Source organism: Alosa sapidissima, chromosome 22 (genome assembly GCF_018492685.1).
Source record: "Alosa sapidissima isolate fAloSap1 chromosome 22, fAloSap1.pri, whole genome shotgun sequence".
Lineage (NCBI taxonomy): Eukaryota > Metazoa > Chordata > Actinopteri > Clupeiformes > Clupeidae > Alosa > Alosa sapidissima.
This window is the reverse complement of record NC_055978.1, coordinates 27,477,567-27,489,621: the sequence shown is the minus strand read 5'-3', so window position 1 is coordinate 27,489,621 and position 12,055 is coordinate 27,477,567. Positions and strand designations below refer to the sequence as shown.

General features: G+C 42.1%; 2 protein-coding genes across 3 annotated transcripts in view; both read right to left on the bottom strand.

Moving 5' to 3' along the window:
- Positions 1 to 445: 445 nt before the first annotated feature.
- sinhcaf (SIN3-HDAC complex associated factor) lies at positions 446 to 7,079 on the bottom strand. 2 transcript variants are annotated; one of them, XM_042079076.1, is made up of 6 exons: positions 6,917 to 7,079; positions 4,614 to 4,741; positions 4,115 to 4,214; positions 3,867 to 3,990; positions 3,562 to 3,712; positions 446 to 3,471 (listed from the first exon to the last, which is right to left on the bottom strand). In XM_042079076.1, the coding sequence occupies exons 2-6, from the start codon at positions 4,739 to 4,741 to the stop codon at positions 3,213 to 3,215; spliced, it is 762 nt and encodes a 253-aa protein (XP_041935010.1). In that variant the 5' UTR covers positions 6,917 to 7,079; the 3' UTR covers positions 446 to 3,212. The 2 variants fall into 2 exon arrangements, with proteins under 2 accessions (XP_041935010.1, XP_041935011.1); XM_042079077.1 differs by lacking the exon at positions 6,917 to 7,079 and adding an exon at positions 5,291 to 5,651.
- Positions 7,080 to 8,024: 945 nt separating this feature from the next.
- The window catches only part of dennd5b (DENN/MADD domain containing 5B), a 58,093-nt gene continuing 54,062 nt past the window's right edge, over positions 8,025 to 12,055 (bottom strand). Inside the window, 2 exon segments of the mRNA XM_042078616.1 lie at positions 8,025 to 10,643; positions 11,294 to 11,468. Of these exon segments, the coding sequence (XP_041934550.1) occupies positions 10,460 to 10,643; positions 11,294 to 11,468 (359 nt within the window). The 3' untranslated portion in view covers positions 8,025 to 10,459.

Sequence of the window (12,055 nt, the reverse complement as noted above, 5' to 3'; positions counted from 1 at the left end):
ATTCATCATGACGTCACGGCGGTCAGCGAACCAGGCACCTGCCTCAGCGCCCCTACCACCTCCCCTTGGCCTCGAACTAAACACACAAATCCTAACCCTGAATAAATGGTCCTCTCTATGATCCTCTCTTAATGACTGTATCGAACAATTTTGAAAATAACATATACATTGGAGTAGACTAGTTGAGGTAGCCTAACTCTTCCACATGTTGTGTGTCATGACAGAAGCACCTTAATTCAATAAAACAATATGTGGCTAGGTGAGGAAGGGCCGGGTTTTAAAATGTAACCACTACTCCAAAAGCACTGTGAGTAGCCTATGCTACGACTTCCAAGATGTCATATCACTGGTATGAGCTGAACAATTAAACATCTTTGTATCTGAATGCAAAGAAAATGATGACAGTCTGATAGATGACAGACATAGAACAAACATCACAGCTACAAAGCTTACAAACTACATTTATTGAAGAACAGGTAAAAAGTACAATATATAAAAAAATACAAAACTTAGCTCATATATCTCTAAGGTAAATACAAAGTGCATAGCTACCATACATGCCTGTAGAACTACAGCTAAGAGACTAGCCTACGGAAAATCAGCAGATGAGCGTTGAGCATAGACAAAAATAAAGATACGTAGAGCAAAAGACAGACATAATATACAGAATTTGACAGATTTTCGCATTCTTGTTTTACAATAGCTTAATTTTGATACATTTCACAACTCTGTGAATGCATGACACTCATGTTAAAGCAGTGCTTTGCCGCGTTCATCTTCCAAAAAACAAAAACCAAACAAAAAACCACCATCAGCCATAAATAAGGGGTGGTGAGGGATCTCAGACAGTAAAAACAGTCCACAGGAAAAAAAAGTGATGCAAAAAAATAAATATAAAATAAATAACAAGAAGACTTTACATTTCACACCAGCCCATGTAAACTAATACACAAACCGTTGGCTCTGAGAAACGTCATACTGTCAAAGAAAAAAAACAACCCATGAAAGAATCCATCACTTTAGTGTCCATGTGCAACACTCTCAAAAAAGGAACAGGCAGACAGTGAGGACAGAGGAGAAGGACTGCAACGTTCACAGAGTAAAGCTTTCGTTCCCTGGAACGAGGCATTCATTCCGTACTGGACACAGATAGCTGCCCGCATTCAGCTTAGCTCTGAGCCTCGAGCTGAAGGGGACAGGGGGGTTATGGTATACAGAGTCCATGCAAATGTGTTGACATCAATTCCTGAATTAGTAATGAAAAGGTACCACTATTTTTTGGTATGCGTATTACAGTCTGTCAAAGTGTGTTGTGTCCATCCAACAAGCCATTTGAACACCGTTATAAGGTTAACATAATACATATCGATGTCGAAATGTGCAGAATCCCCTTCTGGTATAAAGACTAAATGACGCCTATGAAAAATACTATCAGGGAGGAGAGCGGATGGGTGAGCCAAACAAGTGTGTATCAACCAATGCTAAATACTTTCCCTAAGAGTATCTAGAACATGAAGACTTACAGGAAAACACATCCATTGCTAGACTAATGTTTTCAAAAAGAAAAACACAAACATGGAAATCCTCAGTGATGTGTATGACTGACTTGTTGGAGCCCTATGAATATAGGGCTTTTGTGCACATGTGTATAATACAAGAGGAAAATAAATAATATTTCATTGATTTAATTAAAGTTGACGGACATGATGGTCCCAATTTAATCAGGCAAATAGGAAGATCCACATCTCCTCACATGCCTGCTGTCAGCATCATTCTCTACATGTGAGAAGTGTTGACATCAAATACCTTGTATTGCAGTGAAAGTTTCTGTGACCCAACAACCTAAAAACTATCATTATTTTTTTTACTTTTCATTTTATCTACAAAAATATATATATATCGGCTGTATTAAATCAAGCCCAATATAGCAAATTTAAAATAAAAATGTTTGGAATTTTCTGAAAGGCCATGCAATATCAAATGCATGCAGGATTATTCTGACATAGGGTAGCTTGCTGTCCATGCACAATACAGTGTTTTAAGTCTCCAAGACAGACTCTCTAACCTTGACCATTTACATTACTTCACTGAAATAGATGGAACGCATTATAACCTAAACACAACCGATAGTAGGCATATCAATATGGACCTATCTCATGAGGAGATAACCCAGGAAGAAGTTTTGGTTGACCATGCCCAGCTTTAACCAGTACTACACCAAAGTCCAGCACTTCGACAAAAGTGATCTAAAGCACTGACTGAGGATAAGTTTAAATCCCTTGGTATTGGCTTATGTGGTACAGAAACTGATCCTGAATCAGCACTTCATGGTACTACCCAAAACTAGAATTCTGTCAGTGCTTGCCAGTTCCCAACTACTTTCACATACCCTTTTTGTTTGCTTGTTTGGTTTTCTTTGCATCGTTTTTTTCCATACCAAAATAGTTACTATCTCATTGATTCGTGCAACAATTACACCAATAATGTAGTGTTAGCTAAAAAATTATAATCATGACACTACCATTGGTGCATTCAAGGCTGGTTTATCATTTGTTAGCCTTTATGGTTAGGCTGTGTACGTATGCATGTTCTGTTTGCATGTGAGTGTGTATGTGTGCAGGGTGTGAGTGCATGTGTGTGTGTGTGTGCATTTATCTTAGTAAACGTGTTCAGAGAACGTGTGCATGAGTGTGTCTTTACAAATATATGGAAAAGGCAAACCGTGGGTTGAAGGCTGTTTTTCTAGGCTATGGCTCTATCCTGGAAGTCAAAGGTAGAGTTTTAGTTTTTTTTTTTCCTCCTCATCTGCATTTTGTGTAGATCCAGCATTTCATGTGGAGAAATCAATGGAAAAAAAACAAGGATCTAAATATCCAAGTATACAATGGAAAAAGAGTGAAAGGCAGAGGAGGGGTACAAATGCACAATTCTTAATAGTCCATAAGTTAAACAACAAAGAATGACCGCCTCCTCTTAAATGAACACAGAAATAAAAACACACAATATACATGAAAACAAAACAAACAAACAAACAGACAAACAAAAACAAAAAAGTTCCAGCTGCTCATGAATTGAAGGCAATCTGACCGCAATTCTACAGAGGGCCTGAGGAAATCACATCCTGAGCTCTCCAAGGCCTCCTTCCAATGCTGCTTCAGTTCCCTGTTTGTGTGTGTGTGATTGTGAGTGTGTGTATGACCCTACAAGTGGTCTTACCACTCCTCTTCCTCCTCCTCTTCCTCCTCCTCTTCCTCTTTGACCGGTGGAGGGGAAGGGAAGGTCTCGGGAGCCGGGCTCCTCCTGCTCTCCTGGCTGGTGTGAGCTGCTTCCTCCTCCTCTTCTTCCTCCTCTTCCTCCTCCTCCTCTTGCTCCTGCTCCTGTTTCTTCTGGCAGCAGGGTTTGTAGAGATGGGGGTCAATCAGGACCTCTCCAAAGCGGCCTTTGTAGATGATGCCACAGCAAACCTTTTGTCTGAAACCAGCCAAAAAGATACCGTGAGGACCAATTCTGTGACAGAAATACACAAACACACATGACACGGAGAGCCAAGCACAGCCTCACCTTTTCCAATAGGTGAGATCTAAGAAGGAGAAGACTGGAGATCGGGAGGAGCCAGGTGTCAGCTCCGAGTCAGAGCCTTCATCCGATTGGTTGCTGTAACTCGGTGACTGTGCTGGGCTTGCGCTGGAGGTGGTGCTGTGAGCATCTGAGTCTGAAGAGGAGAGAGAGAGAGAGAGAGAGAGAGAGAGAGAGAGAGAGAGAGAGAGAGAGAGAGAGAGAGAGAGAGCAACATGTTGGACAACTGAATATGCAAATAATCGGAACAATACAACGCAAACAAACAGCTTCCGAACAAACAGCCTTACTATGTCTTTTCAGCTCTTTCTGGACGCGGCTGATCTGGCTTGGCCGGGCTCTCCTGGAGATGGACTTTGCCTTTTTGGACTTGACTGTAGTCTTCAGGCTTGGCCCTCCTCGCGCATCCACTACCTGTGTGCCATGCGAAGACAAGGGCCTCATTAAAACAAGAGGGGCATGAATAGTTTAACACTGCCCTCTGAATGCCAGCAGAGCAGCTATGGCACAGAGCTGGGAGTAAAAACAAAATGCTCACATGATTCCAGTTCTTCTTAGAACCTGCTGGCAACTTCTTCCAGCGTTTCACAAGGAGAACACAAGCATTGCAGATTTCTCCTGAGCGAGTCTCACACAGGCTGAAGAAGCAAAGTGGTGTCCAAAAAAGAGAGACAAACGCACCAACATTTATTTTTAAAAACAGCAACAGTCAACCCCTATTAATAGCAAATGCAACAAGAGCCCTGCTATTCTAAAATCCTGTTGGCCTACTGACTCACTCATCGTTGGTTACCATGACAACGGCATCTTACATTGTGCACAGGCCTTGACAAACGGACAGGAGACCTCTAGGACAGTGAGTCAAACAAGTCACTCAAACTGATACCTTCAGTTATTTCATTTGCATAAAATAATTGCGCAGTACATGAAACTAATCCATATAACAAATATCCAATTATGCGATTAATAGGTTACATTTTGAACACATGTATACAGCGTGCTCATAAATGCTACTCCCAGGAATATTTAATTCTCACCCAAAGCAGCTCTGAAAGTCCTTCTCGTAGCGCTTGCTGTCAGTGAAGCGGGAGCTGGAGGATTTCGCCCTGCAGATACAACAGCCGTCCAGGCTTCTGTACATTTTCGGCTTATGAAAGCCAAACATCTTCAAAGGAGAAATATGCATTTAGACCAATGATAACAATCTAGAAGTGAACAATCATTACATAACATTTGACTTAAATTCACATAGGTCAGCAAAGGGCCAAAAGGCCCCGTGTACCGCATGCTCATATAAATAATAATTTATTTGGATTTTTAGCAGCTACGCACAATACACGTCACTCACTGAAAAATCGGGTGTCTCTCGCCCTACTTAACCCAGACGGAAAGAACTAGGTTATCAGTCATAACGTCAATGGGATAAGCGCACATGCACTGTTGATGTCCCGAGTCTTATGTAAGCACGGTGCTGATGCGACTAAGGCCATCCGCTCAGAGGAATGAGGCAGTGAGGCATCTGTCAAAGGTTTAAATATCATGCCATGGATGTATCTATAGACTTGAGTTTACGTCAAACGACTAAAGAGTGAAATGTGAAATGCGGTCAAATAGTAGACTATTGGCGAGGTTGTGTCGCCACTATTCAAACTAACGAATCTCCATAATCTTAAATCATGCTGGCAATGACGCACATGTTAAATGTCATACGCACATGCACATATATGACTTTATCCAAGAATAACCGTAAATACAAGATTCAGACTTGCTGCCCCTCTCCAGATCGGCATCTCTCAGGACTCGCGGCACAACCTCTTGTATAATTCGGTCTCTGACGTAATTCAAACATGGCAACGAGTTTCAAAGGGGAAGGAGGGGCCGATGCAGAATTGATACAGCGAACATTCAACACGATCTAAATGTGGATATTTAAAGTATCAAAAGTCTAACTGATACAGAAAATAACGATATAAGTTCTTATGAAAAGATAAAAATAGATGAATGCGTAAACTTAGCCATTTAACACGACCGTGTGGAAGGGTATGCGCCAAATACTTCGCATGCGGAGTGAAGGCAGCCTACATCGACAAATTCACCGCCCACTCTCGGAGGAAGCATGGCTTTCTTGCTGCATCACATACGCATCCATATACATAACACGTTTCAACCGCATTATAACCACTCGGCGATTTAGGCACCATCAAAGTCCTTAATCTATACAAATACTCGAGTAAAGATACTTGAGGGGTGTCTCACGCAGGGCAACACTTAACAACAAAGTAACACACTCCATGCCGTGCCCTTTGTTTTCGGACTGATTCTGCGTCAGTGGATCGTGCGACTCCATGCTTGTGCCCAACTGTAAACACATGCACGCTCCAACTTTGCCTCAACGTTACATGGCACATTTCGCAAAACATCGCATACCTCACATTTATGACAGGGTAATAGCAGAAGCCCTCTTTTACATTTGAAATATCCATTTTAAAGTCAATTGCCATGTAGAACGCCATGCACGAAGAACCACGGAGTCAAAACTACTCCATCAAATTCTATGAAACAAGTCGTGAAACAAGAAAAATACTTTCTTTTCAGTAAATGAAGGGCATTTATTTTACGTGTCACTCGCTTATGTGACATTGTCGTTGAACATCACAAGTGTTATCGTTGGCTTGTTTTGAAGCACACCCATCAGGCGTGAGACCACACACGCAGGAGCTTCGGCTACTTTGCACAGCGCGGGAGGAAATAAATTGTTGCAAATAACTAAACACTAGGAAAATGTCATTCCAAAAGCAGATCACTCAAGAGCATGGACTACAGAAACTACAACATCATCTAAATTGCACATTGCTTTCGCTTTCACATTGAATGACAATTTATTGGGAGAAATGTACCCTTCTAGAGCTTACGTAATAACTTAACTACTAACAAACAAAACTATGCTCAAAGATGAACATCTTTGTGGGTTTGAGAGACTGACCAGGTAACGTGAATTTTAATTCGGTCACCATGCACTCCAAGTGCCATCATCCGCGAGATGATGTGCGCGCCTTCAAAAAAGACGACGCATGCCCCTCTCAGAAACACACGGATTCTTCAAAACGGACAGACATTAGCTGATTACAAACTTTTTCTATAGTTTAGTTAATTTCAAAACTGTTCAAATCTAAACAGAGACCACACTTTTGACAAGAATGCGACACCATTCTATCGTGTTAATCTTGCACTCTGAACGCCCAACTTACTCAGATGCCACTGACACTGAGGAAAATGACATTCTGAAGTCTGCCATGCCTAAACATTGTTTGATGGTTTCTAAATGCAGTTGAAATCTTACCTTGAATTAGTACGAAGATGGATTGGACAAATAGTTTAAGTTGTAAAGCTTATAAAATGACGGCGTTACAGTTGTTACTCATTAAACAATGCGCCACTGACATGCACTCCACTCGTTGTTACTGTCTCACTTTCCGTCTGGGAGTAGTAAAACCGTCTGCGCATGCGTTCAAACCAATCCTCCATTTTCTGATTTTCCTCAATCAAACCAATTTGCATGAGGGTCTGACGTACGACTGCGTCTGCATTCTCTTGTCCATATATGGAAGGGAAAATTACGCGGGAAACGGGGGTGGAACCAGTTGCTAGGGTACTTCAAATCTGTGCAATCCGAAGCAGGGGCGGTAGGAAGGCTCGCCTTGGATGCGTATGCTACTACCACAGCGCAGTGTGCCGACGCATGGCATACACAAGCCATGATAACAGAAAACATTCGTCTTACACCCACATCCAGAGAAGACAGGATCCGTTAAACATACACATACAAACTAAGTGTTTATTTAACATTTAAATGTATTGAAAGCGTTTGATATCTATTCTATGTTCTTATTATATTTTTATATTATGGCTCACATTAATATGCTCACATAAACTCATAGGTGTAATAGAATATCTTAGGGACAAGGTGACATAATGCAGTCTTTGGATAACACAGACTCCAATACTCTAATAATTCCCATGAGTATTTCCTTGCATCCATGGACAGAGCTGTTCAATAGTGCTGCACAATGACCGGGCATTTTAACCCAGAGGGCCACGTTTACCTGATATCATATGACCTCCTGAAAACAAAGCTCCACATTCAGCAAGAGCCCCATGGGAGAAGAGAGGGAGATAATGTATCATTTATTTATCTGCCATATGGGACTGCTCAGGCCCACCACAGTAAACACTGTTGTTTGGCGATTACATGGTATGTGCAGGGGGGGACTATCAAACACAACAGAAAGCTATTAACTATATGTAACTGTGAGAGCGGAACTACATGTCCTGTAAGTAAGATACACGTGTTGAGTAACTTCAGTGTAGTCCGCTGGTGGTCACATAAGGATCATGGCATCTGGTATTAAATGCACAAGTAGCCAAAGACAAATGACAGAGCCACTGTGTGAACATACTGAGATTTTTAATGAAACATTTTCATAAATATCATCAACAGAGATCATTTAAATCATGACCAGACAGTTCAAGTTCTCAGTAAAGATGAAGGTACACAATATCAACAGGAGAGAGAGAGAGAAAGAGGCAGGGAGCATAGTTTGGTAGTCTACACCTGGGACAGTAGTCTTCGCCTTCTTTTAAATTTAGCTGGATGACTGATGAAAGGAACAAGCATTAAACTAACCCACGGAAATAGAACTCTTGATTCAGTACATAACATCCCAGCATGCAGTAGCTTTTTCAGAAACTTAAAGGGCCCGTGCAAGCAGCACTGCACATAAACCCAGTCTCAGACATCTCTAGAGGCTGCCAGCCAGGCGGCTGATCGCACTGGAGAGCATCAACCAGGACATCAACCAGGACAATGCAATTAAAATATGACACAATAAAACTCCTCGATTGAACATTTTAGTTCACTCAGCCAGCTGGCTAAACAAAGGGTTTAAAATGACCAGTGTCTCAATAATACTGAGGAAATCTGCAGTCTCAAAAAGTAGAAATATTAACAGACCCAAAAGATTAAAATAAAATAAAATAAGTAAAACATTCCAACAGAAGAATGAGCATTACCCCTTAAATGAATGCATGGGTAAAAATAATGATTTCAGTGTAAGCAAATAGATTGGTCTAGTGGTTAAAATCTTTCTTAAAAGTACAGCAGCAGATGTGTTATATCTAAATAAAATAAAAGCTAGTCCACAGTCAGAACCTGAAAGTCATTGGTTTTTAGCATATACAATAATATAAGTAATAATTTAATCAGATTATTTTGTTGAATGCCAAAGGGTCACAATAAAATCCCAAATAGTTTTTTCCTAAATTTGAGACATGCACATTTGCAGTATTTACACTTGACTTAATGCCATACTATCTTTCATCAAGCTGGTCTCAGAATTGCAAGTTGGAAAATTGTCGTCTTGACGAAAATAAAGCCTTTTTTTAGAACTAAAAAAGAAACACTTTTGCTCTGAGACTGACTCATGAAATTTAATACAGACAAAAATTAAAGTGTAATTTAAATTAAATCAAAACTTTTGTGTATCAAGAAATCCATTGAAATGCATTAGCAGGGCTACTAGGACCATGGCTGTGCCTTTGTTATTGCTTGTTTTCGTAAAGTACTATATGCACTATTTTGCTTGTGTCATCGTACGGAGAAACCTTCAAAATTCTTGGCAATGGATACATACATAATTCTTGAAGTATCCTCATCAGAAGACACCATCTCCCTCTTTTTCACCCATCCACACACACACACACGCAGATCTGAGCTGCTGACCATGAAAACCACAAAATGTTTTCGAACACTTAATTTTGAGACTAATACTGTAAACAGCTCAATATACAAAAATAATGAGAAAATTAAATTGAGTGGGCACACAAAATTGCGCACACAGACGCGCACAAACACACACACACACACACAAGTCACTACTGCTTTTCTAACATCAAGATGGAATGTCCATTTCACTGATGTCAGTGCCAAGCCCCCTTTCTTATCCAATTCTGTTTAGGGGGAGGGTCCACAGGAGATCCCACAGCCAATCATTGCGCAGTGTGAGGGGCTAGATCAGTACCATGGGTTAGTTGGTTATGAGCCATCTCGTATGGGAGTCATGATTCAGTTCTGGATGTTAAGAGTGCAAATAAGAGAGACTCTGCAACACTCTTTTCTATTCCTGCCGCTCTGCTCTCTCCCTCAGCCTCACACATGGGGCTTGTGCTGATCAAATGTAGGGACTACACTGAAGCATTGGGAGAAGCACAGGGTCTCTCAAACTATTACAGTTTTGTTTGTTTTTTTGTCACGCATTCGCGCATAAAACCAATACATCACTATTTCCTTTCATTTTTGTCCATCGTTGGAGAAAAGGTTCAATCACTGAACTGAATACATGCTTGCGTACTCTACTAAGTATTGAAGGTGGAAACCCGAGCCCACGTCTGTGCCACGGAGCCCTGCATTATAAGAGCAGTGAGAGTTCATAGGAAAAATATCTTCATAGTGAGCTTCACACAGAGCTTCATACAGTTTATATAGAGATTCACACAAGACGTTGATTTCTTTTTGAGTTGTGTGTTTTAAAGCACAAGGTATGGGGTAATACTGCACTCAACTTTGACCCAAAGGCCTACGCACTGCAACTAAACACAGAGCCAGGGGAGGGAGGTGGGGCTAGAGTCTCTTGTTTATTTGTCCTTCAAAGAGCCTCCTCGTTCCTCAGCCATCCTGCTCTTTTTAGTGGTCACGTTTTATTCCCACAGTGGGTTGTGCGGCTTGCCAGTGCCTTGAAGTGGCATCTGTGGAGGCATCAGAGAGTAGGGGCGGAGAGGGAAAAGGGTGGGGGGGGAGTGGGGGGTTTCGGTCCATGGAAGCTGGCTGCTACAAGTCAAAGCCCTTGACCAGCGAGGTCTCCAGCGTAATGGCGAAGTCGTGGAGGGTCTGCAGCACTCCGATGAGCGCGTTGACGGTGGTGCGGTCGCGGAGCATGGCAGTCTCCTCGTACATGCGTGTGATCACCGGGCACTCCACCAGCAGGGGGAGCCACTCGGGCAGCAGCCGGTCCCTGAGACACACACAGCAGGGGGCTAATCAGTGTCTGCGCACAGGCATGCATTATCTCCACAACAACACGCAGGGCACAGGCACGCATCATCTCCACAACAACACGCAGGGCACAGTGACCAACACAACACACCCGTAACCAGGTTGGAATTGGAGCATACTGGACCAGCTAGACAGAGGAATTTATAGACTTTATAGATTCTGTCCATTTTTTAAAGGCACCCTTAACAGTTTTTTTGACCATAACATAACATTATCAAAATCATTTTGATGGCACATAACCTCATAACATAACGGATGGCACTTCTGCCATTGTCTGAACGGCCCCCTGTAGGCGATTACCGACCTAGCAACTCTCTAGTTTCAGGTAGGAAATTGCGCCCCCCCCCCCCCCCCCCCCGCCGAAATTGAAAAGCAAAAAAGCTGCTATGCTACAGAAATTCTGAGATCTTTTCCTACAGACTGCTGTCAGTCCATTCCCTCTATATTATATCGGAGTAATGTTCATACTTTGTTGCAAAAGACGCATATTTAGTTTGTTTATTATTGCACCGCTCAACCACAGGGCCCCGAGAGCAAGTCTTATTAAGGGTGCCTTTAATGCTTTGGTTCTTGCCCTCTTTTGTTTCATTTTAAAATCCTGCTTCTCACCTGGCTCCTAAGCAGACGAGCAGCTGGAACTTGCCATCCTTGCCAATGCTGCGTGGCGAGTTGTTGATGGCGTTGGCATAGCGACAGAAGGTTTCACAGGTTAGGCCTAGAGGCTCTGCAGTCTCCTGCAAGTCCCCCATCTGATCAGCACTTTCCATATACTCCACTGCCTTCTCTGGAGGAGGCGCACACACACACACACACACACACACACACACACACACACACACACACACACACACACACACACACACACACACACACACACACACACACAACACAGCTTATTACATGTGTTACATATGACAAGAGACATAAATCCATCAAAGGATGTCCAGAAACTTTAAGTCAGTGCAAATATTTCAGATCACTGTGACCCAAACAAACAGGGGAAAAATGATGAACACATCAGCTCTACAATTTCTCAGAATGGCCGAAATAAGAAAGTGCTTACAGACAATGCATCATCATATAACATCAGTAGAAAATAACTGAATACATGAATTCATGACACAATTATGCCAATGATCTGAAAAATCTGAAAACAATAGCATCTACGAATGTATAAAATCTATTTTCGGGGGTACATTTCTGTGATAACTAGCCCTAGAGAGTAGGGGTGGCTTTGGGTGTGGTTGTCATGGAGAGAGGTGCAGTGGTGCTGGCGCATGTTTTATGCCCCTTTCATCACATGCTAACGGCTCACATGATCTGGCGCTTAGAGACACCTCTCAGCCCTAATGCATGCAAATGACATGCAAA